Here is a 27,891-nt window from a genome sequence, read left to right as displayed (position 1 = left end):
GCATCGAAATATGTGTACCGCTCAAAATCTCCTGTTAATCAGGCCGAGTCCTTGTTCGTTGTTGTACTGCATCCTCCTCCGATCGGCACCTTTCGGGCGACACTCACGTCCAAATTGCCCGGCTGCAGCTCCCCGGATGTGCGAAGGCGGAGGCTCCAAACTGGGCGGGCCCCGACGTGTGACAACATTGGCTGTCTGGATGGCGAAATCAACCCTTGCAACTCGCAACATTCAACGTGTAAATACGACGATACTATTCTAGATGATTACTGCCGGGAAATTATTGAGAACGGTTTGGACGACCCGCAATCTCTAGTATGTATCGACAGGTCCAAGTTTCACGGCAAATGCTTTGCTGCCAGCTTTTGATGCTCGCAACTGTTCGAGAAACCCGGCCCCATCAACGATCCGGCTCCTCATCCGGACCATCACAACTGCACGCAGAAGCGACAAGCAAGGTACATGATGCCACCATCAAGATCCACAATGTTGCGCCAAAATTCGAATCAGTGCACCATCCGTCATTCTGCATGGCTAGGTCTGGGCATGGCTGTCACCATACCCCGGGGTGAGGGATCAATGAAGAATAATGCGGTCGATATCTAGTCATGTATTTTAGAGAAAGTCCACGATAAAGAGTTCTCAGAGCCCCCTCTCGATATCAGCATCGACAAGGTGCAATGGTGGGCTTGTCGAGGAATCGGACGCCGTCAGCGGCCACCGTTCCAGCTGCTCCAACGCCATCGATTCCATGGCTGGCCAAGATTCACCCCTACTTCCGCGATGTAGAACGTGTCCTCGTCCTTAAGCTCGATATCCTCCTCCTGTCGTGGGCCTTCGTCGCCGGCCTCATGAAGGACATGGATCAGTCCGCCACAACATCCGCCTACGTATCGGGCATGCAGGAGGCCCTCTCGCTCTACGGCAACGAGCTCGTCAAGTTCGCGACCTACTTCTCCATCGGCTACGCCTTGTTCATCGTCCCATCCCAGCTCGTCCAGACCCGCATCTGCCCGTCGCTCTGGCTGCCGTTCTGCGAGGTCGTCTGGGGTGCCCTCACCCTGGTGACGTTCGCCGCACGCAAAGCCCGGACCGTGTACATTCTACGCTTCTTCCTGGGGGTCTTTGAGGCCACTTCGTGGCCAGGCATCGTCAGCCTCATCTTCAACTGGTATACCCCTGCGGAGATGGGCAAGCGCCTCGCCATCTTCGGCGTCAGCAGCGTCGCGGGCCGCATGTTCCTCGGCATCCTGCAGGCCGCGCTGTACAGGAACCTCAACGGCGTGCACGGGCTAGAGGGCTGGCAGTGGCTGTTCGTGGTATCGGGGGCTATGACCGTGGCTTGGGGCGCCTACGGCTTCCTCGTCATCCCGGACGCGCCTACGACGACCCGCGCACTGTGGCTGACCAGTGAAGAGCGCGCTCTTGCCCAGTCGCGCATGGCACGGTCGGGGACCACCACGCAGGAGCCCGTCAAGGGCAAGGTGCTCTGGGCCCGCGTCCGTGGCTTGCTCACCTCGCCGATCGCCTACCTGTTCCTAGCGGCTTACCTCCAGTTCGCCTGGTCGCAGCGCGCCAACTCGTACTTTCTGCTGTACCTCAAGGGCCTGAAGGATACAAACGGCCAGCCTCTGTACTCGGTCTACACGGTCAACCTGATCCCGCTGGGCGGGTACAGCATCTCCATCGTCTCCAACATCGTCCTCAACGCGCTGAGCGACTTCAAGAACTGGCGCTGGCAGGTCGCCATTGGTGCTGCGTTAGTGCAGCTCGTTTCCACATCGGTGCTCGCGGCATGGCCGGGAGGCAGGGGCACTATCATGACGTTCTACTTCCTAACGTTCGCGACAGCGGCGTGGGGCTACGCTCTTCTAGCCTGGCTTGCCATCATCCTGCGGAAGGAACCCGAGGCGCGCTCCGTGATCGTCGGCCTGGCCGTAACGCTGGTCTATGTCGGGCACGCTACCATCCCGCTCCGAGCGTGGCGGACCGCAGACTCGCCCATGTATCCCGTTGGGTTTCCCCTGGCGGCTGCGTTCAGCGCCGGTGGTATCATCGCGATCTTGGGCATGTATTGGTATGTACGGAAGTATCCAGAAATAATCGAGTTTGGACTCAACTGGAAGACCACGTCGAGAGCCGGCGAGGCTTCTGCTACTAGGAGCAGAGATGGCTCTGTGGATCTCGACGATGTGGAGGTTGGCATTCAGGACAAAGACGATGCTCAAAAACGTTCCGTGGTGGACACAACGAAAACTTTGTCTTGATACGTGAATAGAAGATGATATGTATCCAAATTCGCGTTATCAAACACGTCTCAATTAACCGACGATTACTCGTGCTCCCACGTGATGTACGTAGCATATAGTAGTCAAGCAAACACCCATGATTCACATCCATTCTAGTTCTAGATCGGTTATAGATATAATCCCGGCCCACAACCATATCTGCAAAACTATCCCATTGTGGCCAATAGTACGAGAAGACTCTCTTTACTCCGGGCCGTACGTAAGCTTTTATGGTATGGGAGGGGAATTTGCTACATATTGTAGTTCAAACCTCTGGCAATCTTTTGGTAGAACCACTAGTGACATCTATGTGGTAGACCCAACGAAACCCACAAGAACGTATGAGATGAATGCTCCCGTTCAGAATGGATAACTGATGGTAGCATTAAATAGACCTCCATGCCATTGGATATATTTGACCTGCAACAGGTAATCAACCTGGCTTCCTCAGCACCGGCTGTTGAACACTTGAGTGCTATATTATTTACAAATAAGGCCGTCTTAGCTCCTGTTTTGGTCATTCCCACATCAACACCATTAGGCTCCGAAACAATCAAGAATTATGTTGGGCAGCAGAGGCGGATGGAAGGGACATTCACTGTTGCAGGGCAAGTTGACCCTGTCGATCAGGTCTCCTCAGAACCAGCTTAAAAGGAAGAAATGGCCCGAAAGTTTCCCACAACGAAGAGAACCTGTCGAGAAATGACAAAGCCGCTGAGTCTTCACGAATGTTAACATTTAATTACACTTAGGTACGCTGTCGTGTACATTGACAGATTGTGTCATGGGTAAAGCGCGCATGCTTTGCTCGTTGTCCGCGACGAACAGAACCTCCCGCCTGACGAGATGCGCAGGCGGGCCCCCCTCGACGCCTAGACACGCCGGATAGGCTGGGTGATTAGCTTGCCTAGAAGTTGCTGAGTGGAGGACAAGGCTCCTATAGCAAATCACAGACTCACATTCGCATTTTGTGTGCCTGCCTGTTTGTTGTCTGAAATCGACCAGGGTCAGGCATGGAACTATTGAGATGTCAAATTCCTCATTGGCGGGGAAACAGGCCATGGAGTCCGCAGAATTCTTTCGACCGTTTTTTTGCAGAGCCTTGTGCAGCTCTTTGTGCTCATATGATGTACGATGAACATTGTTGTATTTAGAAAGAACAAATGTTTTCGCGGAAAAGATTTGGCATGTCCGATGATCCGAGTCGGAAGTCGGACTGTATTCGTACGTCTCGACAGCGATATTAATGAAAAGACCCGCGTCGGCTCAAAACGCTCCACAGCTGAAGCACGAAACATTTTGGACAGGGCTGCAAAGGCTTCCGGACGGCCGGAAGTGTGACAGGACCAGTCTCATGACGTGCATTTGCGTGAGCCCTGCAGGCTGCGGTGGCCCCTCATTCGTTGGCACGAAGTATGCAGTCCGCCTGGTCTGCCTAAATAACCGCCATTTTTGCATAAGACGGATATCAGCGGGGTTCCAGTGGGATAATATGGCGCCCAGCGAGGTACTTATATCATGTCCGGCTGCTTCTGGATCATTTGGAGTTGGGGACTGGGTTTTCTGACTACTTTTCAGAACTTGTACTCATTTCATTCAAATAAACAGTCCTCTATTCTCTGTTCTAACTTGTCTCAAATACCTTAAGCGAATTATTCAGACAAGATGCCTCAGTGCGGTGTTAATGGCTGCCAAGGAGAGGTGGCCAGCTGGACGGTTACCGAGGCTTGTACAAAAAGAGTCGTTGATGAAAATGGCGAGGGGGGAGACTGCGGAATAACCAAGACAGGAACGGCAAAAGCTTGTCTCAAATGCAGTTCTCAGCATGGAACAAAGACGGGAAAGTGCCCAAGGCTCAAGCATTGATTTTGCGGTTTTCTGATCCCTCTGGGTCTCCAACCGGTGTGCACCAGTAATAGGTATGTCACTGGAAATCATGATCAGAAAGTACCATATACTAACATTTCACACATAGGAAGGACAACTCATTGATGGCTTGTCATTGTAGCTACTGAAGCATTTCGCTTTTAGCCTCAGTCAACATCCCACATTCTCAGGTACATAGCCAACGTCGAGGCAAAGAATCTGCTCATGTATGGACTCTTGTTAGAGCCCACAGGCTTGGCACTGTTCTGAAATTTCAATGGTTGCAAATCAATCAAATATGTGTCTTAGCAATCTTCCTCATCAAGCTGTGTGAAACAAACTTCGGGCCTCGAGAGATGTTGTATGCTATTCCCTGGCGTCCACAGTCCTTCCACAACGTGTGCAGGACCGCCAGGCCTTCACACCCTGGACTTGGTGACTGCAGAGACTGATATGTCTTGTATATCTGGGTGGTCAACTGGCTGTGTTTGCAGTAAGTCAGCAGGCATTGAAACAGAATGATCTCTTTAAAAATTGATCCAAATCATTCACAAGAAAATGAGCGACATGAAGTACCTCTAAATCAAACAAAATGTCTCCGTCTTGAACTTTCCACTCTTGATGTCCTCAACCAGCTCCCCCTTCATATAGCCTTCCACAAAGCATCCACCGACAACCTCATATGTGTCGCCTTGGGCACTGGGCCTGAGGACGACCGGCATATCGCAATTGTACAAGATGGCGATTTTGACACCGGGCACCGCATGCCTGGTGATAGACCCAATAAATCCGTTTTCCGTTTGGAAAAGCCGCCGCCACATGAGCAGCTCGCTTGCCAGAAAAATGGCTTCCTTGGTCTCGCGCGGCTTCTTGCAGTATTCGGTCCGAGACGTGAAGTAGTCCATTAATGGGATCCCCTGAAGCTCGAACGACTCATTGGCGTGGAGAACACGGCGGTAGAGATAGGGGAGGATGCTGCCTGCGGAGACCTCGGCCCAAGAAACACCGTTGCGAGATGTTTCGTGGCCATTCACAACCTTGAAGTCAAAAATACCGAACTGATCAGAAGTTCCGCGAACGTCTTCGTCGATCTTGATGTCAGGAGGGCCGACTTCAATTTTACGGAGCTCGGCTCGACTGATCCAGGGCATGTCTAAGAGTGAAGGCCCTTTCGCGAATTCGAAATTGCTGTCGTATGCCAAGACGCGTGCCAACGAAAGCCTCGAGCGCGCACCATTCCAACCAGGAGGTAGTCCTGAGTGAGCATGATTGGGAGATTGGGCCGCTGCCGTCTTTGCTGCCTGACCCTCGGGGCTTGCAATAGCGCGGACCGTGTCAACAACTGCCCCTTTGCAGAACAGATGGTTAGCGTCGACCCAATGTTGGCAAGCCTTTCCCAAATCCTTGTTGCTTTCGAATGTGTGCACAGCTCGATGTGGCATATGGCCTATATCTTCTATTTCTGGAGCAGCGATCTCCTGGCCTTCGGGCCGGATGATTGACAACGGGTATTTTGACTTTGGTGTAGACAGATCAAATATCCAAGTTGGAGTTCCAGAATCAGTTGAACTTTTTCCGGCTGATCTTGCCAACAGATTGAGGTTCCCTTCCCCCTCGTAACAGCTTTTCGCAAACATGGTCCAACAGGCTTGCCAGGTGAAGCCCGTGTCGTAGTCCGGCTGGATACGGCTCGCAATGGTTGGCGGCAGGAAAGCGAGAATACCATATACTTTGTCTCGGGGATCCGTAGCATATGAGACCTTTGCCTCGGTAATGGATTCGAGAACCGGCTTCTTACCCTTGTGGATACTGTTACCGTCGTCCCACCTGAGGGAGCCGATTCTCGCAACAAGTTTCAAAGCACGGTAAAGGGAAGCCAAAACTCTGTCATCGCCGAAGTAGCGACTAAGCTTCCCGAAAGACCCATGCTCATCCCACAGACGAGGAGCTCGGAACCCTCTCAGCTCCATTGAGGTGAAATAATGATCTCCATACCAAAATAGGAGCGAAGATCCGAGTGCAACTTCCTGGATGATCCAAAGTCGCTGCCAATAGGCTGCTTGAGCGATGCCTTCGATCGAAATCCACAGTGAGTAGGCGTTGTTCTCATCTTGAGTTATCAGTGTCAAGAAATGCTCTGACATATCCGTTTCTTGTCTCTGTTGCGTGTGGTGCAGGTTTTCCAAATTCAGGCCTGTTGGTGAACGGGCCATGGAACCAGAAAAATCATTCAACATCCTTCTCACTAAAGTCAACTCAGTACTCAGTGGAGACCTCGGGAGAGGGATTTCCTAGCCAGGCTCTTACAACGAGAGCTTCAGAATAGATCAGCTCCATCTTCTGCACTTCAGTTGCTCTCTCCTGAAGATCATCCTGGTTGATACAGATTGCATCAATCCAGACTTTCAAAGCTCGTGACTTGACTTCCAAAGAGTTCCGAAGGCTCAAAAGAGCCTCATGGAGGTTAGATCCCACTTCGAAACGCGACCCATTGAGGGAGATTGTTTTCTTGTGCGTCTGGTCCCCCCACACATAACTCAGCGCCACAAAGTCTCCCCAGTTGTACCTATCATCGAGGGCGGTGAACTGCTCTAGAGGCTTATCGCAATAGGCATGCAGAGATAGGTTCTCTTTCACGTCCATCGGCGAAAGAGGGCTGAAATTCTCCCTGAGATGTAATCCGTGACGGATGGTGTAGTTGTGGAGATCCCACAACACATGACGAATGCGACCTTCGATGAGCCTAAATTCGTTCTCCGACAGCGACAAAGAGTCACGAAAAGATTGATAGGTAGGTGTCCAGTCCGACAAATCAACTTCTTCCATGGAACATGAGACGGGCTCATCTGAAGATTCATCATCGCTCAGCGGCTGGATTGATAGCACTCGTATTTTCTTGCTCCCCTGCTCCAATGGCTTGTAGAGATTTGATGGCGTGTTGCTCTCTAGAAGAGTGTTCTCGAGTTTCTCGGTAGCGCTCATTGATGGAATATCGCTTGCTTGTGCGTTCTCTCTATTCAATGATGTCAAGGGAGGCGCATCTGGGGTTGTGGACGGTATTTCTGTCGACGGGTTGGGTAGTAATTTTTCCGATGCTGTGGATGCTGCATTATTATCATAAGCAGATATTTTGAGACGCAGTCCTCGCGGATTGTCAAGCTATGCCACTCTGGAGGTAGCATTCTGAGTATCAAAGTTCTTACCAGACTCCGAATCCCCCTCAATCTCTTATTCGGTCTCTTGCTTTTCAAGATCTCGCAATTGAGCAACTGTCCATCTCTGAATTCTAGACTCCTCAGTCTCAAAATCTTGCATCTTTTGCAAAATTGCTGGGTCATGGTCCTTGGCAAAACTTCTGATGGCAGCGATGGCAGGCTTGGTAGCGGTGGGCTTTGTCCTCTCTAGCGCTTTATCAAATAAAGAGCGAGTCAACAGTCTCTCTTCCCTTGTCCTTCATTCTCGGCCCAAGTCTTGCACATAATTGCCGCTTGAAAACACAGGTTTCGGATGTCTGAGCCGGAATAGTGATGCGTCAGAAGTGCTAAGACTTTACTGCTGACATCAGTACTAAGGACTTCCTCCCGCAGGACAATATCGAAGATCTTCTCTCTGAGAGCCGTAGAAGGGAGCCCGAGATAAAGATGGCTAGGAACCCGGCGGAGAACGGCAGGATCCAACTGGCTAGAATGATTGGTAGAAAGAAGAACGAAAGGCGTTGTTGTCGACTTTGTCATGCCATCCATCTCCGCCAGCATTAGATTGACATTGTCTCACCTCCAGCTCGGATAATCTGAGTAAGAGTCCCTGGATTGAAACAATGAGTCTGCTTCGTCTATGAAGATCACGCTTGGAGCGAGCAGTTTCCCCAGGTTGAAAAGACCACGAATGGCCTTGGGCATCTCGCCAGCCCACTTGTTCTCAATGTCGGCAGAAGACGCACAGATAACAACTGATTCCGAGACGCAAGCAAGCACACGTGCTAATTGTGTTTTACCAGTTCCTGGTGGTCCATAGAGAAGCGCTCCACCAATGTTACCTCGCTTCAAAATCCCGTAAGATGCTGCGGGCTTGGTAGAATCCATGTGCTGCTTGATCACCTCCCTGATCTCTTCTTCTGTTTCTGGGTCAATCGCAATGTCGGACCAGCCTTTTCCCACCTCTTTGGGATCGACGAGAAGATCCAGGAATCTTTGCTCCCAGTAGAAGCGGTCTCCAACATCTTCAGGATTTGCGGATTCGATCTTGTGAATCACTTCTCGTATGTGCAGAGGGAAATTTGACCATCTCTCGTCAGTAGAAGAATTATCGTCGGTATTCGAATCACTTTCTGCTGTTCTGATGGAAGGCTCAGGGACTGGAATGTTGGGGAAAAGGTGGTAGTCCACGTTCCAGGCATGCAAGGCCTTTTCTCTGGCCTCAATGCTCAGGAAGGTTCTCTTAATTCGGTTCTCATCAAAGTTGCTGCCGATCATCTGCTCGATGCCTTCGAGTTGAGCACCAGTGAGAGCAGCTTTTGCGAGAAAAGTGGCGGCGTCTGAATTGATATCCAGGAATGCCCACTCGTTGTACGGATCCAACAAAGGAAGAACGAAGTCATTTGGAACTCTCCGTCGAATAAGTCGCTGTAAAACCCTTATGTTGCGGGCTCGTAGTTCAAGCTCGCCGTCCTTTTTCATCATTGCTTCCTGCGATTTCGACCGGATTGGCGTTACCGGTATAAACGATATCATGTCGGTGTCATAGCCGGTGCGCGACCCACGAGGCGGCGGATGGTGAGGGAAGTAACCATAAGGATCAGGAGGTGACTCAGTGGAGATTATGACCATGGTGTCATATTTGGATGGTCTAATAATGTAGCTCCGCAGGTCATTCACAAGACGTTTTTCAAAGTGACAGGCCTCTAAGATCAGATGGATAATCAAAGGGGTCTTGTCTTGAGCATTGGCGGCGTCGACGCAACGTATCCGCTTGGATTCCGGCGCAGTGGTAATGGCAGAGAAGGCCGATAAAGGTGTGCAATGTTGGACGATCCATGTTAGCTGACATCATCCAAGTCAAGCGATGGAAGAAGAAGAAATAATGGCAAAAAGGCGGAAGAGCTTTCAAAGCAAGCTTACCTTAGTCCAACGTTGGCCATTTGGAATTTCGTCCGAAATCTGCAAGCTCTCACCATGTATGCCAGCGTCAGGGTACTCATCTTAGTCACGCCGTTGCTTAACGTAGGAACCTGAAGTCTCGCTACCAGGACTTGTTGGTCGCGAGTCGATAGGCCTGTTGAAAAGGAAAGACAAGTAGTCCTGGGCCGACTCTCGCACCGAGGTATCGTCTACCTCTTGCTCTTTCTCTCTCCGTTTAAAATGGTCCGCCAGATCCTCGAGGTCGTTTCGGTCCAGCGTAATGAGATCTGCCTTGGAAACTTTTGGCAAAATGCCGAACGACAGACTGGAGAAACCTGACTGTTGTTTGTGGATGAGCTGCGATGGAAGCTTGAAGTCTTATGATATCCTTTGCGAAATAACTTCCAACTCTCTTGCTCGCTTCGATGTGAGAGACAACTTCCCGAGGACCCGACCCCAGGACTCCTAGCAATGGCTCGAAGAGAATCGAAGCCATCCTGTACACTGGGGGACCTTCTTGACAGCCGTCCGGCTCCCCTCCGGCTTCAGATGTTAGCTGCTTCTTGACAGAAGGAAACGCGAACTCTTCCAAAGTCAAATCATCTGAAGAGTCCTTCAATTCCTCGCATGTAGTAACGCAACCTTCGATAAGCCATTGCGGTAATTCAGTGTTTGGTGGCTGATCTTGCAGTTAGCATTACACGCGGTTCTGCAAGCCGTCCTTCAAATAGCAGCCGAGGCTGGTTTTGGTACACTCACAGACGGGCGCTGCTTATTTTCCTGCTTCTCTGCCGTTTCGGCCTCAAATTTCGAGGGAGGGATCGGCTTTGTAGACCCCATGGTCTCGTGAGCCACCATCTCGTCCTTGACATTGGCCACTGCACCTGTGCCAGTAGGCTCTTCTCTGGTGCCACCCCCGCCCTCTGTCCCGTGCCACGAGGCCTCGCGTGTGATAATCGATGCGCTTTCTCGTGATCCAGAAGCTTCTAGCCGTAGCTGCTCAGTCTGGCTCTGGAGCGACTCGCGATGGATAGTTCCCTCAACAGAAGCGCTGTCGCACACATTCGATCCCCTTGAGGGATGAGGGCCTTCCCCCAGGAGATGTGGTTCGTGTCGAGTCTCATTTCCCTCGTTCGCGTGCCTCTTTTCGTCAGAGCAGTTGACGGGCAACCCAGTTTCGGTCTGGTCATTGGTCATTGTCTGTCATTCACGAGCTTCGATTTAGAGGTTCGAGTTGGTTTTAAAGCAAGTAAAATGAGAGAAATCTGGTCAATTGAAATTAACCGGGAAGTAAAAAGAATGGAAATCAGGCTAGATCAGGCTGGGGAGAGGCGTGGAGAGCGCATATATAATGGGGCAATGCAGCCCTGGCAGTCCAGGGACTTTCGCTTTTCATGGATGAAATCCTGATCACAGTCCTCCTCTATCCCGCTCCATGCAGGCATTTCTCATCCTCACTCTCATATCTTGAGCAAGCGGAATTTTCCAGTTCCTTCACATACGTGCTGCCTCTGGATTGGTCACTGCTGTGACTCAAAGCAGTCAAGATTGAATGTTTCTCCACGTCGTTGCTTACTGCATGATAGATTGGGCGCTTGAAAAGCGACCGATGGGACAGGCAGCCGCGTACTACCTAGCCTTGGCATGCGTTTCCTCCCTTGCTCCGTGACGGTGGGTCAGCAAGGCCCCAGCAGTTCTGTCCAGAGAGTATTGTTAGCCTACCAAACCCGTGGAAGTGAAATACTTGAAATACCCCATTACCAGCAATTATGCTGGAACAGTCTTCGCCAAGAAAGTGAATTGGATTAAACAGTCCAACGCCAATTCCCATTTACCATTTCCAAAGAATGTAGATGGTTGACATTGTGGCGGTTTCGTGGACTTCTACATCACCCGAGCTGACTGGCTGATTCCCCAGAAGCAATGTGATACAAATATGAGAATGCATAGATTCGCACTGTCAAAATAAGAGGGCACATCAGTATGTGCAGCCCATAATGCGCAACTTAACAGCTAGCAAGTAAATTTATCTTTATAGAAAACGTACAAGTCTGTAACTCCTGACCTCAATCTTCCGTTAGGTTTACTAAGCAGCTTAGTCCTGGTTGGGTAACTGTAAAATTCCTGACAAGCCTGTTGCAACAAAGTATTACTCTCTGTGAACACTTGGATCTATCTTTTCCCTTTAATCAAACCCTTCTTCGCATTAAACTACAAGCCAGGAGATTTTACGCGTTCATTTGGCTACGCCGAGTACAATAAGCATTCCTGGAATCCACGTCCCGCCAAGCTCGTCACTCCGAGCACTACTCCGAGCACTACTGTCGATGTGAAGAACGGAAGTCAGGAGGGCACATGTGACCCCTCAAGCTTACTCCGGCTCTTCCCTTTAATGGAGGAAGCCAAGAGAAACAATCAGGCCGATCCAGTCGTCCTCACGGACGCCCCCGAGAACGAGACCGACACCAACCACTGATTTGACCTTGAGAGGCTGAAAGCTGTCCCTCTCCTTCTCCCCCCCCCTCTCTCTTCTTTTCTTCTTCTTCGTTTACGGTCTGTTGGGGAGCTGCTCATACAAAATTTGGCGAGGCCGTCCTGCAGAAAATTCCCGAAGGAAGCCTAGAGCGTGCGGAATCTCGTCCCCTTTCTCGGAATAGGCAAAGAGAACCACCCAGGTCGATGAACGCTCTCGCTCTTCTCCTGGTGTGTAAACACCTTGCTCTAATCCGCCGGTGAACAGGACCCTGTGATTCGGCCGTTCTGTCATCGAATTCCGGCCCTCGCGCTGGAGCGCCCCTTCTCTCTGCGAGGACTGGCAGAGCGGGGTATATATGGCCGCTGGCTTCCAAGGTTTGATATGGTGGCCTTTTCAACCAACATTTAGAATTGGGAGCATGACCATCAGATATGTATGGTGGGTAGGGCGATTGATTGCCTTGCAACATATCCCCGTTAATGGTTGCAGGATCGGCTTTACAAACTTGGTTAGCCTACCTCTTTCCGCAGATCGTGACTAACCTGTCTACAGTAGATGGCGGGGTGGCTGGTGGCCGGTGGCTGGTCAGATCGGGAGCGCCCGCAGCGGTATCCCTGCCGACACAGGCACACAGTCCAGGTACAGCAGTACCTTCCCACGCTTTCTGCTGAACAGTCACCACGCGCCATCCTGTGTAAGCAAGTCGAATTCAGGGAAGGGACAAATGAGCTAGGAAATGTACAGCTCAGACTGCTGACTGCATAGAGCTGCATCTGCGACTGCAGGTTGGCCTTTGGCAGTAGTAGTCAACATAGAGTGTGTACAGTGCGGTGCGACAGAATGAAGGTACGATGACGTGCTGTATCGGGATGCGACACCACTACTGTGGTACGACGGTGGCCTCGTATTCTCGGAAAGCAAAGCTAGGGGAGGGCGGAATACTTCATAGCTGGACTACAGCGTGCAGTGGGAGGCGCCTGTATGGAGCAGGCGAGTGGCTGGGCGAATTGAGTTTATTTGCTTGCCTTTTTAGCTGGGCGAACAGATGACCAGCAGGAGCCAACGGCAAGCCGGTACTCGTCCCAAGTCGACGGACAATACGACGGACACAGACTCGCTGTCAAGCTCTTGCATCTGCCAACTGCATCTGCATCCCCATCCCCATCTACATCTACAGCTGTACCTTCGTCTGCATGCGAATCTGCAATGTCACGACTCCCCGTAACTAGTCCTGTATCTTGGATCTAATTCTGTACCCTGCACAATCTCTGCAGGTTGATTATGAACTGCTCGGACTGCTCGACCCGTGCTGAACCTGCTCGTCTCCCCAGCCACCCGACCTGCGACCTTGACCTCGCAAGCTTTCTTTCCCCACCACCTTCTTTTCTGCTGTGGCCGTCGTTTATCCGTGAACCTGCGTCTTTTCCTGGTTGCCAGCTTGCTTCATCAACATCGAACGGCCCCTTGTGCTACTCCTAGTTCCCCACTCGGTCGAACATACGTTTTCTATCTCTTTCTTGCTCGTCCGTTCCCACTGCGCGACTCGTTGCACCACCTTCGCTCGCTTCACGCCTGCCTGCTTCTGTCTGTCTGTTAATACATTACACACACACATACATACCACATAACCCCCGTGCATGCGACTCACGTCCATCCCATGAGGTGAGATGAGCTCCCCACCCAAGCCACGCGTCCAACGTGATCGCCAGAGGGACCAGTTCGAGCGCTCATCCCCTCCCAAGATCGACTTCGGCATCGACTCCACCGCCAGCGATTTGATGCCACCAGTCCGCGCCCCCTACATCCTGCGCAACAAGACGAGCTCCGTCTCCTCGGGCAGCACTGCCAGCTCTCCAGACCGCGAGCGCGGCCCCATTGCCTACCCAAACTACTACGACTACACCGACCCCGAGCCCCAGCACGCCGCACCCCGCTCTCACCAGAACGCCCACTCTCCACAGCGCGACAACATGGCCAACATGGCGATGCAGGTGCCCATCCAGCAGCAGCAGGGCCAGGGCAGGCTCGTGGACAATGCACGCAACAGCAGCAGCAACGGTCCAGTCACCACCCAGCAGATCGCCGCGGCCGCACGCAACGGCGCCGCCCCTCGCGGGTCCAGGCCACCCAGCTACAGCGGCTCGCAACACGGGCCTCGCTCGCCTGACGACGCTCCATTAAACAAAGTCGACATCGACGCTGCCCGCTACAGGCAGACGCAGCAGCGTCGACCGCAGCAGCCCGTGACCAAGGACGGGCGGCCACCCACGAACGGCAGCAACCGGGCGCCGTCATCTGGGGGTGGCGGCATGGTCGGCGGGCGGCCCATCAGCCCGGAGTCTCCGTTGCTCTCCCCGGCGGCGCACATCCAGCGCCTGCCGACGCCAAGCATCACGTCGAGCGTGCTGCAGCCACTGGACGCCAAGGTGACCGAGTACGGGTCGCTGATGGCCGAGGCGCAGGCGGACATGGCGGCGCTGGACGAGGAGCTGCGGCAGCTGCAGGACCGGCAGCGCGAGGCCGAGGCGCGGTTCCTCGACGCCAAGTCCAAGCACGACGACTACCGCCGGCAGTACCACGACGTGGAGCGGGCCCTGCGGGGCGACTTTGCAAGCAGCAACGGGAACAACAACGTGCCCCCCATGCCGTCCATGCTGAACCTGACGAGCAGCCGCCATGACATGATGGATAGCCCCAGGGGAGGTGGCATGCACCAAGGAGGAGGAGGCCCCATGGGGGGACAGCCGGCGATGAGGAGCCAGCGCACCGTGAGTGCCCATAGCGAACAGCCCAGTATGATGAGCCAGGAGTCGGTGCGGACGCAGAAGAGGGGCCGGTTCAGCAGGATATTCGGGGTGTGAGCCCAAGTTCAGGCGAAGGGGGGTTGTTCCTGTGGCGGTAGTCGCGGATGACGAATAACGACGTCGACGACCGACGACGAGGCGGGGAATTGCATAGTGTGATTGATTTTGATGCTGGCTTGGTGCTTTTTCTCGCGACGAAACGCAAAACGACTCAAAAACTCTCGGGGTTGGGGCTAATGATTGATGACTATCGAACAGGTCTCCTGGGCATAATGGAAATTAGGAAATCTGTGGGATTCATGTACGGTGGTTTAATCCGTGGATAATGAAGCTGGACGGACACGAGAGCGGACACCACACACATACAGTTGATCCACAACAGGCGTTTTCAGGGTCGGCAGGTCATATAAGGACGGGTGGGTTCTTGTCTATTCTGATCTGGACATTACAACCATAATCGGTCACCGGACACTTTTTTCCATGAAAATGTCAATAAACCGCTTTCATTATCCCTTTGGCCAAGAAGATAGAACCCGAAACAGGAGAGACACGAGGTGAGGGAGAGTTAAGAGGAAGAGGCGGGTATCAACCTGCTTTTAGGGAATTACACGAGTATATATGAGGGTAACTCGTCGCCAAAAGGGTCTAGTGTGGTTTTTGGGGAGGAACTTTCGACTCTAAACGCCTCGCTCCCTGGATTCTGACTTTTTCAAAAAAGGAACATGATGACCCTGGCCAGGTCTGGCTCGCACCCCCGAGTCTCGCCTGTGATGGGGCCATCATAGCATGCCTCCATATCCACCCGTCGCGGTCACGGGGACCATGTGCATCGGCGCTTCGGTCACGGGGGGCTTCCGCCTGTGTGACGACTGCTGGCGCGCGTGGTTCTGGTACTGGTCCTGTCCCGGGCTCTGCGGATATTGCGAGTACTGCTGGTACCGCTGGTATTGAGGTTGTTGTTGCTGCTGGCGCTGCTGGTGCTGCTGCCCCAGCGGCACGATCAGCTCCATCCCCTCGACGACGTTCTTGGCCTGCGCCCCGTACGTGTCGATGAACGCGCCCGTGCTATACTTCGAGCTGGACCGGTAGTTGTTGTTATTGTAGTAGCTGTCGAAGTTACTCGCGTAGTTACTGCTTCCCATCATCAGCCCGCCCGACGCGCTCGACCCCCACAGGCTGGTCTCCTCCTCCAGCGGCGTCAGCCGCTTGCCGTTCGTGCTGGGCTTGAGCGTGTCGCGCCCTGCGTCGGGGACGCCGAGGGTATTATCCCCAGGCGAATACGGGGCGTGGTCCCTGCTCGGGCTGTACACGGGCGACTGCTGGATCAGGTCCTCGGTGGACGTCTCGTGCGCCAGGCCCCTGCCCGGGTTTTCCCCGGCGCCCCCTTTCAGGATGGACGAGCTGTCGGTCCAGAAAGACTGGTTTGAAGTAGGTCGCGGCGGCCGCGGAGGTGCCGTCGAGTTGGCCGTGGTGGTGCTCGCCGCCCCGGCGTGCTGCTTGAAGATGGGAGCCCCGACCGTCGTGGGGCTGGCCCTGCTGTCGTCGGTCCGCACGATGCGGATCTTGTCGCGGGAGAAGAGCTTCTGGTGGTGGCGGCTGTGGCCACGTGATGCCCTGAGTAGGCGGAGCGTCGGGATGGACGCTATGATGATTGCGATGTTGGGCTCCATCGACGCCCAGAGGAGCACGTTGATGTTTGCTGTTTGGAAGTTGGTGTCGGTGAGGTTGTAGATTTGGACTGCTGTCACGGCGGACGTTGCGCTCGCTCTGTGTTTTTATCGTCAGTCATCTGGTTTTTCCTCTCTTCCATTCTGTCTCTTCAACTCGATTTCCAACCACCAAAATATCTGGGGGGGAAGTAAACTCACAGCACGCCCAAAGCCATCAAAGCCCCAACACCAACCTTCTCACCAACACTTAGTCCCTTCGTCCAAAGAACCTGCCACACAACAGCCACCAGCGCAAGGTCCATAGCCGCAGAGAAAGACTGCGCGCTAAGCCCCACGATGTTCTGAATATTAATGCTCCAGCACGCCCCCTCGCCGCTTCCCCAGCCCGCGGCGATCGGCCTGCACCGCAGCCAGTGCGCGATGGCCGCGCCGGCGAGGACCGTGTTGACCAAGACGACCACCGAGTACAGCGCGGCGCGGGCCAGGCGCGGCGACTGCAGGCGGAGCAGCGTGCAGGCGAGGGAGGTCTTGCTCCACGCCATGGCTGTCAGGGCCAGGCTGCGGGCGACGTTGTCCAGCAGGAGCAGCGCCGAGGGCCCCGCGGGAGGGGCTGACGTCTGGCGGCGGCCTGTGCCGAGGGCCAGCTCGAGGGATGTGATTGCTGAGTAGAAAATGACGACCACCTTTTTTTTTTTTTTGGTTTGTTGTTAGTATTTCTGTTTGATTTGCTTGCTTGCTTGCACTGGGATGGGACAGGGACTCGTGTGACTAACCCAAGATGCTATCAGGAAGCCGTCGTCTGACCACAGCTGCTGTGCCCTGAGCCACTTTGTGAACAGCCGTAGGCCCAGGAGGATGCCTGATACCAGTGCCAGGAGCCACACCACCAGGTGGGTCATGAGGACGTTCTGGTCCGCCGAGAGGGCTCGCCTCTCCATGGCGAGGTGGTAGGCGGATGGAGGCATCGCTGCTGGAGTTGAGAAAAGAGAACGCGCAATGCCAGCCCAGCCTTCCAAGGTTGGGAAATTTCCGGTGACGCGGTGGTGGGTAGGTGGTATGCTATACCACCCCTCGCCGACAGGTAATGAGCGTGATCAACCTCGATTCTTCCAGAAAGAGATGGACCTTTCTGAGTATGCTTGCGTGTACTTGCGTGTAAGATGAGATGGACCGTAGCAGTTTCCCTTTCCCAGAAGAGACAAACGGTTTCTTTCCCTCCTTTCTCCCAGGTTCGCACTAGCAAGAGAAGGGCGGATGGCATATATCAACCATCACGTTTTCTCGGGGCAGATGAGCGCGATGATCGGCCGGCGAGAATACCAGAAGGGGGTTGGAAGGACGGAATAAGATGGCGGTGATTCGCATGCAGTCCCGGACGGCACGGACGTTGTCAAGTTGTCAAGCCAGTCAAGGCAGGACGGCACACTAAAGACTGGATGAACTATGTTTTGTGGGACCCAAGGGACGGAGGTGAATGCCTAGCGAGGCCCAGAACGCTACCCCTACTTGCTCGCGGGTGCCAGTCACCAAAAGCTTCGGGAAGGAAGTGAAGGAAGGGTGTGGAACGCCGGTGGGTATTGTCGGTCAGATCCTATTGCCATGCCGTCCGCCCGTGGAGCCAGCCGCAAAGTGGCCGTGGTGGGTTTTGTGATGCTACGCGGCGCGGAGGCGTATAATCAAGTGGGGACGGCCGTTGGTGTGGGGCGGGCCAGCGAGACCGAAAAAGGGTATGTACTTGCACACTGGCACACACACTAGGGAGGAGGACCGGGGTGGCAGATCTAGATCTGTGGTGTGATGCGATGCGATGCGATGCGGATGTAATGTCAAGCAGGAGGGCGATCATGGAGGGGCCGGATGTCGGACGATAAGCCAAGAGCCTTTTCTCTTACACGCAACGACGACGACTGCATCACACAGCGGCCGCCAGCGAGGAGAGCACGTCAATGTCATGTATGCCGGGCTATATGGGCGGTGGACAATTCACGAACATGTTTGACCATGTTCGGGCCTCACACGCATCAACTCGCGACAGGGTGAAATTGCACGAATGGAAAGTACTGCTGGGAGTGTACCAAGGGCCGGTTAACCACATACCCGCAACTCTAAACAGCTGCAGCGCATGAATTCCCACTTGTCTGGCCGGGGACGGGGTCCCACCACATCACATCATGACGAACTCGGTAGACCAGGCACAAATGCACAAGAAAACGCAGGGATACTGCTGTGGGGCAGGTGGATTGGCCGCCGCGGACGGCTGGCAGTCAAGGTAGGTATCCGTAGTGCTGGCTGTCAGTCGTCAGTCAGCCTCTCGGTGCCGGGCCTCCGTCCTGGGCGCCGCGGAAACTCATCAATTATACCGCACGCATTTCCACCCTGGGGACCGGGGTCAGCCCTTCCCCGACATTGAACCTGTTGGGTTATAAGTTAGTGTCGCGGGGCTAAGGTCTGAGATTGATAGAGCATAGCTCGCGGCGCAGGGGTCTGCTGGCCCGGTCGGGTCAATATACGTGAGACGACATGGTGTCATCCAATCACTTCTTTACAGTCCTTTCTTACCACTTTTGATCCTTCAGCCGCCGACCAACACCACCAACGACCAAGGGCACCCCCCCCCCCCTCTCCTCGAGAAGCCCACTTCCCTCCACCTCATCCGATCTCTACCGCGGCAGCTCAGCGTTCCCAAATCGGACGTGGCGTCTCGCGGGCACTACACTAGCACCCACCGCAATGCACGGTCGTAGTAGATCTTCCTTCGGGGCACAGACTTAGAAACGCACGCTCACCCATTAGGGGGGGCACCACACATCAGACGACAGCCAATGGACTACCGTGCCTTTAGTGAGTGGTCTACCAAGTCCCACTGGCACTGTTGACGTGACCAGACGACAGCCAATATGATCCGGGTTAATTCTTTCGTCGTCCTATATTTTTTTCCCCACGCCTCCTCCTGGAGCCGGGAATTGAGTGCAGCTGCAATGCGTCTGCGTTTCACAGCCTGCCAAACAATTGTGGAACTGAGGGCACGAGGGCGACGTGTACCGTAGTAGTTTATGTATGCCTCTGCCCTTTTATTTATATCCATCTGATCAGACCGGTCCAAGAAAATGTGACCGCGAGCATTTAATGTGCATCGGAGGATTTTCATCTGGTGGCTGATCGGCACCACAAACCCGGCTGCCCATCAAATCTCATCTCCCATCTCTCCGAAATCCCCCGGAGGGTCAAAGTCGTGTGAGGTGGCTTGACACCCGGTTGTGTCGACAGCTTCGCCGAACTATTTGGGTACCATCGCTCTGTAATTCCTCCGTACTGTCATTTCGTGCGCGGCGTCATTTCGAACTTGTGCAATGTCTGTAGCCGCCGAGTGACTCGTCATGATGCTGCCGCAAATCCCCACCTCAACCGGGGTTCTCGTGAAATATTTTTTTTTGACTTTCCTCCCTGTGTGTGACATCCCAAGGTTTTGAACTCGTCCCAGCTCTGCCAAACCATCCTCCTCTCTCTCTGTCCGAGCCGAAAAGGCTTTTTCGCCCCAGCAACAACGGCGCAATGCTCCAACGCTGACACATGTCGCGAGGCAGAACCGAAAAAGGGCTGCGCTTCATCTCCTGATCACCTATAGGATGGCGGGTGTCCCTTGCCGACTGCCGGCCTCATCCTTGTACCCCGGGCGCACCTCGATTTGTTTCAGCCGCACTGTCGCCCCGAACTAAAAGTCGTTGCTCTCATGCACACCCACTTGTTTTCCCCGGGGGTGTTGTTGAGAACACACGGGCTGGCTGGCTGGCGGGCGGGCCAGGTCGGGCCTGGGAGCGCAGTGCGACACACCAAGACCGGGGATCGCAGACTCCGTGCTGTATACTGCAGAGAGAGAGAGAGGTGCGTAAATTCTCATCTAACAAGATGAGTGTGGGGGTCCGGGCCAGAGTTGGCAAAATAGGATTGTGACGGTGTTTTGGAAGGCGTTGGAGGTTGTCAATCCGATGATGGAGCACGAGCAATGTACTGGTCGGATGGCAGGTAGATCACTTGGGCAATCTGGTGTTGTTTTCCCCCATTTGGCTAAGTCACTGGTTTCACTCCGGTAGGGCTCGTTGACATCCGAATAAACAATGCCTGTAATGAGCAGCAGTATTGACAGGGCTGTACCGCAGATGCTTAGCACCAACTCACCAACCAGGTGCGTCCGATGTGAAACCGTCATGGGGAAGTGAGAGATGTCAGCAATCATCTTTCAGATCGCGAGTCAACGTCAGAGTAAGACATCCGCACAGACTGCAACGAGTTGCTTACGCGTGGTTATGCGAACTTGTTGGTAAGTCCACTGGCCTCGCGTCTAAAGTTCGGGCTACGATAGTCTCTTACAGTCCCTACCTCACTTGCCAGCTCAAACCGTCGTTGCTCCAAGGTGGTCGGCGATCACTTTAGCCAAGTCTTGTCGTAATATTGACACATCACATCTCACGGACAATCGTGGACCCAGCGACATTAGATTTGATGGTGAGGGAAGTCGCGTCTGTTTCAGCTTTTGGCAGGCGAGGTGATGCGTACGCTTGTCTTCATCTTATAGGCTAGAATATCTGCACGCAATTTTGCGAAACAGAACGCCGCTGATATGAAAATAACGAAACGCGATCAGTTTGATTGCGTACGTGGTGCCGCCACGGACGCAATGATTCTGTCGCGGCTAATGACAGACATTGCAGGCTTGAGCAGGATGCAGCAGGTCACTGGACCAACATGACATCGCGACATCGTGAATCCAGATACCTGCCACCAGTATGCGCATCGAGACCCGTGGAGAACAGAGACTGTAGACGGAGTTGACGGAATCGCTAAAGGAGAACGGATGTGAGCTATTCCGATTTCGTAGCAGTGTAATCCACCGCACTGTGTATCGCACGCAAGTTTTAATGTTTGAGCTCCGTTGAGAAGCTGCTGGCAGCCTCGGAAGATCATCAACAGTGGCTATCCCAGACACAATAGCATAGGTCTAAGACTGAGACTGATATGAGGGATGGAGGGCCGGAAAAGTGGTTGGTGTGTGAATAATGTGGCCAAATATAGCATGCTGCCATGCAATTTGCCTCGTGGTGTCTTACTTCGTTACCCGGGCCGGCCCTTCCCTAGCACCTCGACACCAAAAAGTCGTGATCAACATGATAAGTTTTTTACCCGGACCAGCGGCTCTTCGATGCGTCCGGCGTGTAACATCACCCAAAAACCGCAATAACAGCTCAGTCCTGGAATTTAGTCAACCGCGATTCATGTCATGTGCGATCCAAAAGACCGCACCATTACAGAGAGAATCATGTCACTTCAACATGTCCACTTCGTATATTGAAACTAGACATTTTCATAGGTTGTCAAAGTTTGATGATCCCACGAGCACTCATTGAACAGTAAACTTTCTGAAAAGAGAAGCCAGCGCTTTAATTGATCCTGGACAGGCTCAATTGCAAGGGCCGTGTATCCTACAATGTTGCATTCGAGTTATGAGGCGATTATTTCCCTCGACGGGATCTCTAATTTAGGATGAACTGGCGCTTCAATGATTGAAACGATGGAAGTCAAGGCTGACTACTCGATTGTAAGCCCCGATCTGTTGGAGGAGCTATGATTGATGTTCAACACTCCCGGTAGAACGCCGTTGTTGGACGAGCTAAACAGGAACCAGTCCCAAAGCAGGACCTTAACACGAGAGCGAAGACCAAGCCCTAGTAGTGAAGCATATACAAAGTTTCTCTCAAATCATACTCCCTATAGCGCAGTCGGATATTTCAAAAGCTGTGCCAATGTTTGGAAGAGGGCCCCGCGCTCAGGTCTGCTCGGGCGCCTACGACTCAGGCTTAATTGCTTCTTCCCAGTGCCCACCTCCTCGGCTCTTGGGGCACGCGTTCTCGCACTCCGCATTCATCACTTGTCTGTCGCGTCGCTACCCGGACTGGTCTCTTACAAAGGAAGGCATCGGGCTCGGAGCTCATAGGTTGTCGATCAGAACTGGGTGACATTGCCGAGTGTGTTGTAGTAGAGGTAAAAACAATCCAAAGTTGAACCAGTGCAGCAGTCCACTTCTATATTATAAACAGGGTACTGATATCGGTAGTATTTCCCACGGTCGGCGTAACACGTGGCTCCGGCCAAGGCAGTCCACCGCCCAGGCCGTGGAGAGTAACAAGCAGGAAAACGCGCACGCATCCAACTGCTGCGCAACCCTTCCGGATTGGAAGCATGGGCCGTGTCACGTACCGCCAGCAGAAAAGTGGCAGAGACGGCCGCGCAGCATATGCCGGCCGATGGAATCGAGATTATGGCCCCGATAAGAGTCCCACTCGGTCCTGGCCTGGGCGGCATCATGCATCCGCGGCTGGATGACGCGGACGCCGGGATGTGCCCTTGGCGCCAGCCTTGGTCCTCTCCCGTCCGCGCCCCGGCCAAGCGGGCCCCAGAAGGGCGGAGCTGGCTGGCAGGAACCTAATTGTGCTGTTGTTGGACGGGCCTCAGGGCGCCAACACCGCACCGTCGGCGCGCAAGAGTCTGGGGGGAAAGCCAGTTTGCTTTTTAAGAATGCCAACGCAGCCCATTTGGTGGCGTAGAAGTCTTGTCTGTGAGAAGACAGCATGAACGGCCAATGGAATACGGATGATTGGCAACTTGTCCAAGCCACAAAGATAGAAACGAGACACTTGGCTATAACAATGTGAAAACAATTTGATGTGCTGCAGGATGAGTTATAGATAATTGCAAGAGCCATTCCCTCCTTCCTCGCCATTTGAGTATTCGCCACGGATCAAGCGACTTGATCCTTCACAATATTCCACATTAAGTCGGCGGTGACCATCAACATGAACTTCCAAAGTAGACTCATCTTTATGGGCCTAGGTAAGCCACCGAGCTATGTCCCAACCAACCCATCCCGTCCTCCAAGCTGACCTACTCTCTCAAGCGTCCCTAGCCCTGGCCAGCTCCGACGACACCGACGACGCCCTCGAGGAGTACTGGGACGCGCGCGAGGGCTTCCTCGAGGCCGAGCGCCTCGAGTCCAACATCCAGACCGCCCACGGCGTCCTGGGCTGCCTCGCCTTCGCGCTCTTCTTCCCCATGGGCGCGGTCCTCACCCGCGTCTTCCCGCGCTGCATCACCGTCTGGCTGCACGCCGCGTGGCAGGTCTTCACCCTGTGCATCGCCCTCGCCGTCATGGCCATGGGCATCTGGATGGCCAACGGCAACGGGTACATGGAGAGCTACCACGCGCGCATCGGGCTCGTCGCCGTCTGCGGCCTGGCCCTGCAGCCGCTCACGGGGCTGCTGCACCACCTGCGGTTCAAGAGGACTGGGAGCCGGACTCTGGTCTCGTATGTCCACGTTTGGTGGGGCATCCCGTTGATCACGCTGGGGACTATCAATGGGGGCTTTGGCCTGCAGCTTGCCGGTTCGAGTCGGACGTACATGATCGTGTACGGCGTCTTTGCGGCCATCATCTGGCTCGGGTGGATGGGGCTGTCGTTCTTGTCGCAGTGCCTCAAGAGGTCCAACAAGTCACCGGCTCAAAGCGGGAGGAAGATCTCCAATGAGGAGGTGCCGGTTATGCGGGATGTCACGTGCGATGAGCCGCACGGCGGCCACAAGCAATACGCCTGAGTGAACGAGTTCAAGGCGGGAGTGAGTAATTGTAAGATCAGTGTCACCTAGCAGGCACGAGCAGTACGGAGTTTGGGAGTATCACCGCGCGGGTATGCAAATAGTGGTAGATGGAATTTCATGCACAAATATGGATATGATAATGCTACTGAAGAATAAAATATCTCAAGAGATAGGCTTCCACGGAGTACTACTCACGTCATGCTTTAATTGTGCGGTCAACGGATAGTTGAGGCGGAGGGCGGGGCTTGTACCCGTAACCACACTCACTTCTGAAGCCTCCGTCTGGGTAGGTTGGATCTCTGCCTATGCTCATCCTCCAAGCGTTGAGATGGATGTATCCGCCCCAGAATCCGCACTCACCGTCCAAGATCTCGTCAATGACTCGGTACTCAGCCACGCTGAACGGAGCGTCCCACTTGTTGTGGTAGTTACAAATGTAAAGCTGCGTACTCAGTCTATCATGCGTAGCTGCCCAAACGGACCAGGAACGTGTTGGCGCCATGGTCTGGGCAGACGCCTTGAAGAGCGTCTTGTTGATTAGCATATCAATCTCGTCCCTGCTTATCCTGGGGTCATTGTGGTTGCTACAGCTGATGTAATCCACTGGAAGCCTGTTAATTAAACCGTTCAAAGTGGCGTTAGTGGTTCCATTGAAGATGGCGTTCGGCGGAGGAGGAGGCATGGAGAAATTGGCTGGGAATGGAATGACCGTGAAGAGAGGATCAGGTGGAGAATCTGGTCCGAGGGGCCTGGCAGTACAACCAACCCCAAACACAAGGACAGCCAATATCCGTTCTAACCGCATCTTACGATCCGGATTGGGTTGTGCATATGTATGAAGTCCTGTTCGAGCCTGTTTGAAGCTTTTTATCAAAGTTCTAACTGGGCAAAGTTGTGGGATTCGTGATTGATGTAGGAAATGACAGCACGTCTGGAGTTCTCTCGTAGCACAAACCTATGGGGGGAGAGCCTTATAAGCTCTCGGATAACAATTAGTCACAAAGCTGTCAAGTTCCGATTCACTCAAAATTCAACGTCAGTCGTGTTCCTTGATCACCTGCTAATATGGTCAAGACACTGCTCCTCATCGGTCCTTCTCGCCCCGATGATACGCAGAACTAACCATGTGCGCGGAGTAGTTCCTGACGTGTCTGATTTCGTATGCAGTGGCTGTGGGCCTCATCACAGACCCTGGCACACCTGGATATGGGAGCACTTCCAGTAGCCGCAGGTAGCGGACAACTTCTTGACCCGACGCGTCATACAGTAAGGTTCCAGCTCGTCCTGCCCAACATGTCCCACCTTTCAACGGAGTACTGTAACCACCGCATCACAAGTCGATGTAATTCCCTCAATGCTCCTGGCACAGGTGCCGATTTGCCACAGGATCGGGGCCCAGTCAGTTTACAAGGTAGGTGACGATCTTGGTACCTAAGTCCACATGCCAGCTGTTTCAGAGATCAATCCGCGTTTTCCGCTGAATTTGTGTCTCTCTATCCGCCCACTTGCCATTGTTGGTGTTGAGCGGTTTTTTGAAAGACGACCTTATGAAGCGATGGACCTAGATTACAGCGTTGCAACTTACCAGCAGCCAAGAGATCAGCGTAGCAGAGGCCGAATTCCGAGACTCTTCCAATCAACATCGTATTCTGTTTTCACAAATATTGGTCAATTACAAATGCATGGATAGGACGAATTTCAAATCACTTTGAATGGAACGGACCATGAGGCGTTCAAGCTGCCAGCCCACTAAAGACATGCAACGTTGCTCAATACCAGCTCCTGAATTCAGTTGATGTCGGGAAACACTCCTATCGAACCACTACGACCTCCAAAACGAATTGAGATTCTTACGTACTCAAGGGAAAAGGCTATTTTGAATTTTGAATTTCTTCAACGTCAGCTATATCTTCTGTGATTGCTACAGACGCTAAGATCTATTCTCTTACTTCTCTGTGGTTGAATGGCAGATTTGGAGATATGGCCGGTTTCTTTTGCGGGTTGACAGTTTGGTTAATGAGAAGGAAAGTAGCAGAATTGGTGTCCCTTTTCATTATAGACTATTCCTGGCCAGTCGTTTTAGTGATCAGCGCTCGGATGCAAGGTACGTGATAGCCTCGAGATCTGCTCGTGCCTGTCCTGCCTGTTTGAGAGACCTTCGCCGCCTCTTCCCCGCCTTTCCCCAATTAGGAACTCCTCGCCTATTGCCGATCCTGTGCTGTCGGTGCAGACAAAGGTCATATTTTAACAAACTTTGAGACATTACTCTTATATGCAATTAAACGTTTCATTTTAGCGCTAGTAGCCTGCACATAATACCTTACATTAAAAATTATATGCACTTATTATGCCATGCCCTTTTTAATTATTAAGCATAATTACTTATCTTATAACCCTTATAATATTATGCTTTTTACTACGCTATATATTTTAATTATTATAAATTAATTTATAATAATTTTATAATTATATTTTATTACTTAACTTCTTTAAAGCTTTATATAATTTAAGGGCTATTAAATATTAATTAAGTAAATAATGTTATTATTATAAAGATTATAAAGTGCTTTAATTAATAAATTTAAAAGCTAAAAAAAAGGAATTTAATATTTAATATTATTATTAAGTTAAATAACTTATATAAGGCTGTTTAATTAATTAATTTTTATTATAATATATATTATTTAAATTTTAAATATTTACCCTTTTTAATATATATTTTTATTACTTAAGCCCTTTTTAATTATTTTGCTTTAAAGAATAATTTATATTAAAATAAAATATAATAATAATTATTAAATAACTTTAATTTATTTATTTCTTAAAGTATTATTAATTAAGTATTTAAAGAAGTTAAATAAAATAAAAAAATTATAAATAAAATTATTATTTAATAAAATTACTTTATTTAAGTTAATTAAATTATTAAGATTTAAGAACTTTATATAAATTAATTTATTTTTATTAATAAGTTTAATATAAATAAAAAAATAAATTATAATATATAAAATAATTATTAAAGGGCATTAAGCTAAAGAAATTTATATATAATAATAATAAAGATTATAATATATAATATTAAGTGCTTTTAATACTTATAATTATAAATATATTTAATTTATTTATATATAAGGGTAATATAAATAATTAAGGCTTTATTAACTATATTAAAAATAAAGTTTTACTTAAGATATTGCTATTTTTAAGGCTTAACTTAATGCTAGTAATAAATAACGCTAATTTTCATTTTTATAAGGACCTTTAATAAATATATAATAAGGCTAGCATTTAGCTTAAGTATTTATTTTTATACTTGCTTAATTTTAACTTAATTAAGGCATTCTTTAATAATTTAAAGAAGTATATTTATTGCTATTTTTAATACTATAAGGATTAATAATATATGCAAAAGAATTAGCAGTAGTTTTTTATTAACTTAATATATAAGGTTGCTTTAAATATAAAAGCAATTTAAGGTTACTTTTAAAAGGCTATGATTTTTAAATTAAAGCAAGCTTAAATTAATTAAATAGTTAATTAATTATATACTTTAATATATATATTAATAGCGTATATGTTTTTTAAGCTTTAATTATTATTATAAGCATTATAATATATAAGTAACTTAAGTACTTTTAATAATAAATACTATTATGTTTATTAATTAAGTTTGCTATAATGCTTTAATTATAATATAGTATATATTAATAATTATAAGGCATATATTTATAAAAAGTATATTATAAAAGAAAGCTTAATTAAATAAATTAAATAATATATTATTTATTTTTAAATGCTTATTAAAAGGTTTTTATCGTAAAGGTAATTAAATATATTTAATATATAAAATAATAATTTATTATATTAATGTACTTAGCATTTAAATAATTAACTTTATATATTTATATCTTTATTAAAAAAAGTTATATATATAATATAATTTATATATTAAATAGCTTTGTTTTTACGCTATTTAATGAGCAATATTTTATATATATATAATATTAAAAAGGTAGTTATTTT

At 50.9% G+C, this 27,891-nt stretch overlaps 8 protein-coding genes across 8 annotated transcripts; 3 read left to right on the top strand and 5 right to left on the bottom strand.

The window, feature by feature from the left end:
- Positions 1 to 680: 680 nt before the first annotated feature.
- On the top strand, positions 681 to 2,267 carry INS49_004082 (uncharacterized protein; the record flags this gene model as incomplete). Its single annotated transcript, XM_043164872.1, has 1 exon — positions 681 to 2,267. One exon carries the CDS (start codon positions 681 to 683, stop codon positions 2,265 to 2,267), a length of 1,587 nt encoding a protein of 528 aa, XP_043018522.1.
- A 2,465-nt stretch (positions 2,268 to 4,732) lies between these two features.
- INS49_004081 (uncharacterized protein) lies at positions 4,733 to 6,124 on the bottom strand (the record flags this gene model as incomplete). The annotated part of the gene is made up of 2 exons (XM_043164871.1): positions 4,733 to 5,291; positions 5,790 to 6,124. 2 exons carry the CDS (start codon positions 6,122 to 6,124, stop codon positions 4,733 to 4,735), a joined length of 894 nt encoding a protein of 297 aa, XP_043018521.1.
- A 286-nt stretch (positions 6,125 to 6,410) lies between these two features.
- Positions 6,411 to 7,136, bottom strand: INS49_004080 (uncharacterized protein; the record flags this gene model as incomplete). Its single annotated transcript, XM_043164870.1, has 1 exon — positions 6,411 to 7,136. The coding sequence occupies one exon, from the start codon at positions 7,134 to 7,136 to the stop codon at positions 6,411 to 6,413; it is 726 nt and encodes a 241-aa protein (XP_043018520.1).
- A 788-nt stretch (positions 7,137 to 7,924) lies between these two features.
- On the bottom strand, positions 7,925 to 8,980 carry INS49_004079 (uncharacterized protein; the record flags this gene model as incomplete). Its single annotated transcript, XM_043164869.1, has 1 exon — positions 7,925 to 8,980. The coding sequence occupies one exon, from the start codon at positions 8,978 to 8,980 to the stop codon at positions 7,925 to 7,927; it is 1,056 nt and encodes a 351-aa protein (XP_043018519.1).
- Positions 8,981 to 9,352: 372 nt separating this feature from the next.
- INS49_004078 (uncharacterized protein) lies at positions 9,353 to 10,468 on the bottom strand (the record flags this gene model as incomplete). The annotated part of the gene is made up of 3 exons (XM_043164868.1): positions 9,353 to 9,610; positions 9,681 to 9,950; positions 10,031 to 10,468. The coding sequence occupies 3 exons, from the start codon at positions 10,466 to 10,468 to the stop codon at positions 9,353 to 9,355; spliced, it is 966 nt and encodes a 321-aa protein (XP_043018518.1).
- A 2,946-nt stretch (positions 10,469 to 13,414) lies between these two features.
- Positions 13,415 to 14,608, top strand: INS49_004077 (uncharacterized protein; the record flags this gene model as incomplete). The annotated part of the gene is made up of 1 exon (XM_043164867.1): positions 13,415 to 14,608. One exon carries the CDS (start codon positions 13,415 to 13,417, stop codon positions 14,606 to 14,608), a length of 1,194 nt encoding a protein of 397 aa, XP_043018517.1.
- A 722-nt stretch (positions 14,609 to 15,330) lies between these two features.
- Positions 15,331 to 17,159, bottom strand: INS49_004076 (uncharacterized protein; the record flags this gene model as incomplete). The annotated part of the gene is made up of 3 exons (XM_043164866.1): positions 15,331 to 16,318; positions 16,420 to 16,838; positions 16,995 to 17,159. The coding sequence occupies 3 exons, from the start codon at positions 17,157 to 17,159 to the stop codon at positions 15,331 to 15,333; spliced, it is 1,572 nt and encodes a 523-aa protein (XP_043018516.1).
- Positions 17,160 to 23,069: 5,910 nt separating this feature from the next.
- Positions 23,070 to 23,865, top strand: INS49_004075 (uncharacterized protein; the record flags this gene model as incomplete). The annotated part of the gene is made up of 2 exons (XM_043164865.1): positions 23,070 to 23,106; positions 23,171 to 23,865. 2 exons carry the CDS (start codon positions 23,070 to 23,072, stop codon positions 23,863 to 23,865), a joined length of 732 nt encoding a protein of 243 aa, XP_043018515.1.
- Positions 23,866 to 27,891: the final 4,026 nt, after the last annotated feature.

This window comes from Diaporthe citri, assembly GCF_014595645.1.
Source record: "Diaporthe citri strain NFHF-8-4 chromosome Unknown scaffold_11, whole genome shotgun sequence".
Lineage (NCBI taxonomy): Eukaryota > Fungi > Ascomycota > Sordariomycetes > Diaporthales > Diaporthaceae > Diaporthe > Diaporthe citri.
The sequence above is the reverse complement of the archived record's forward strand: the minus strand, read 5'-3'. Positions and strand labels throughout refer to the sequence as shown.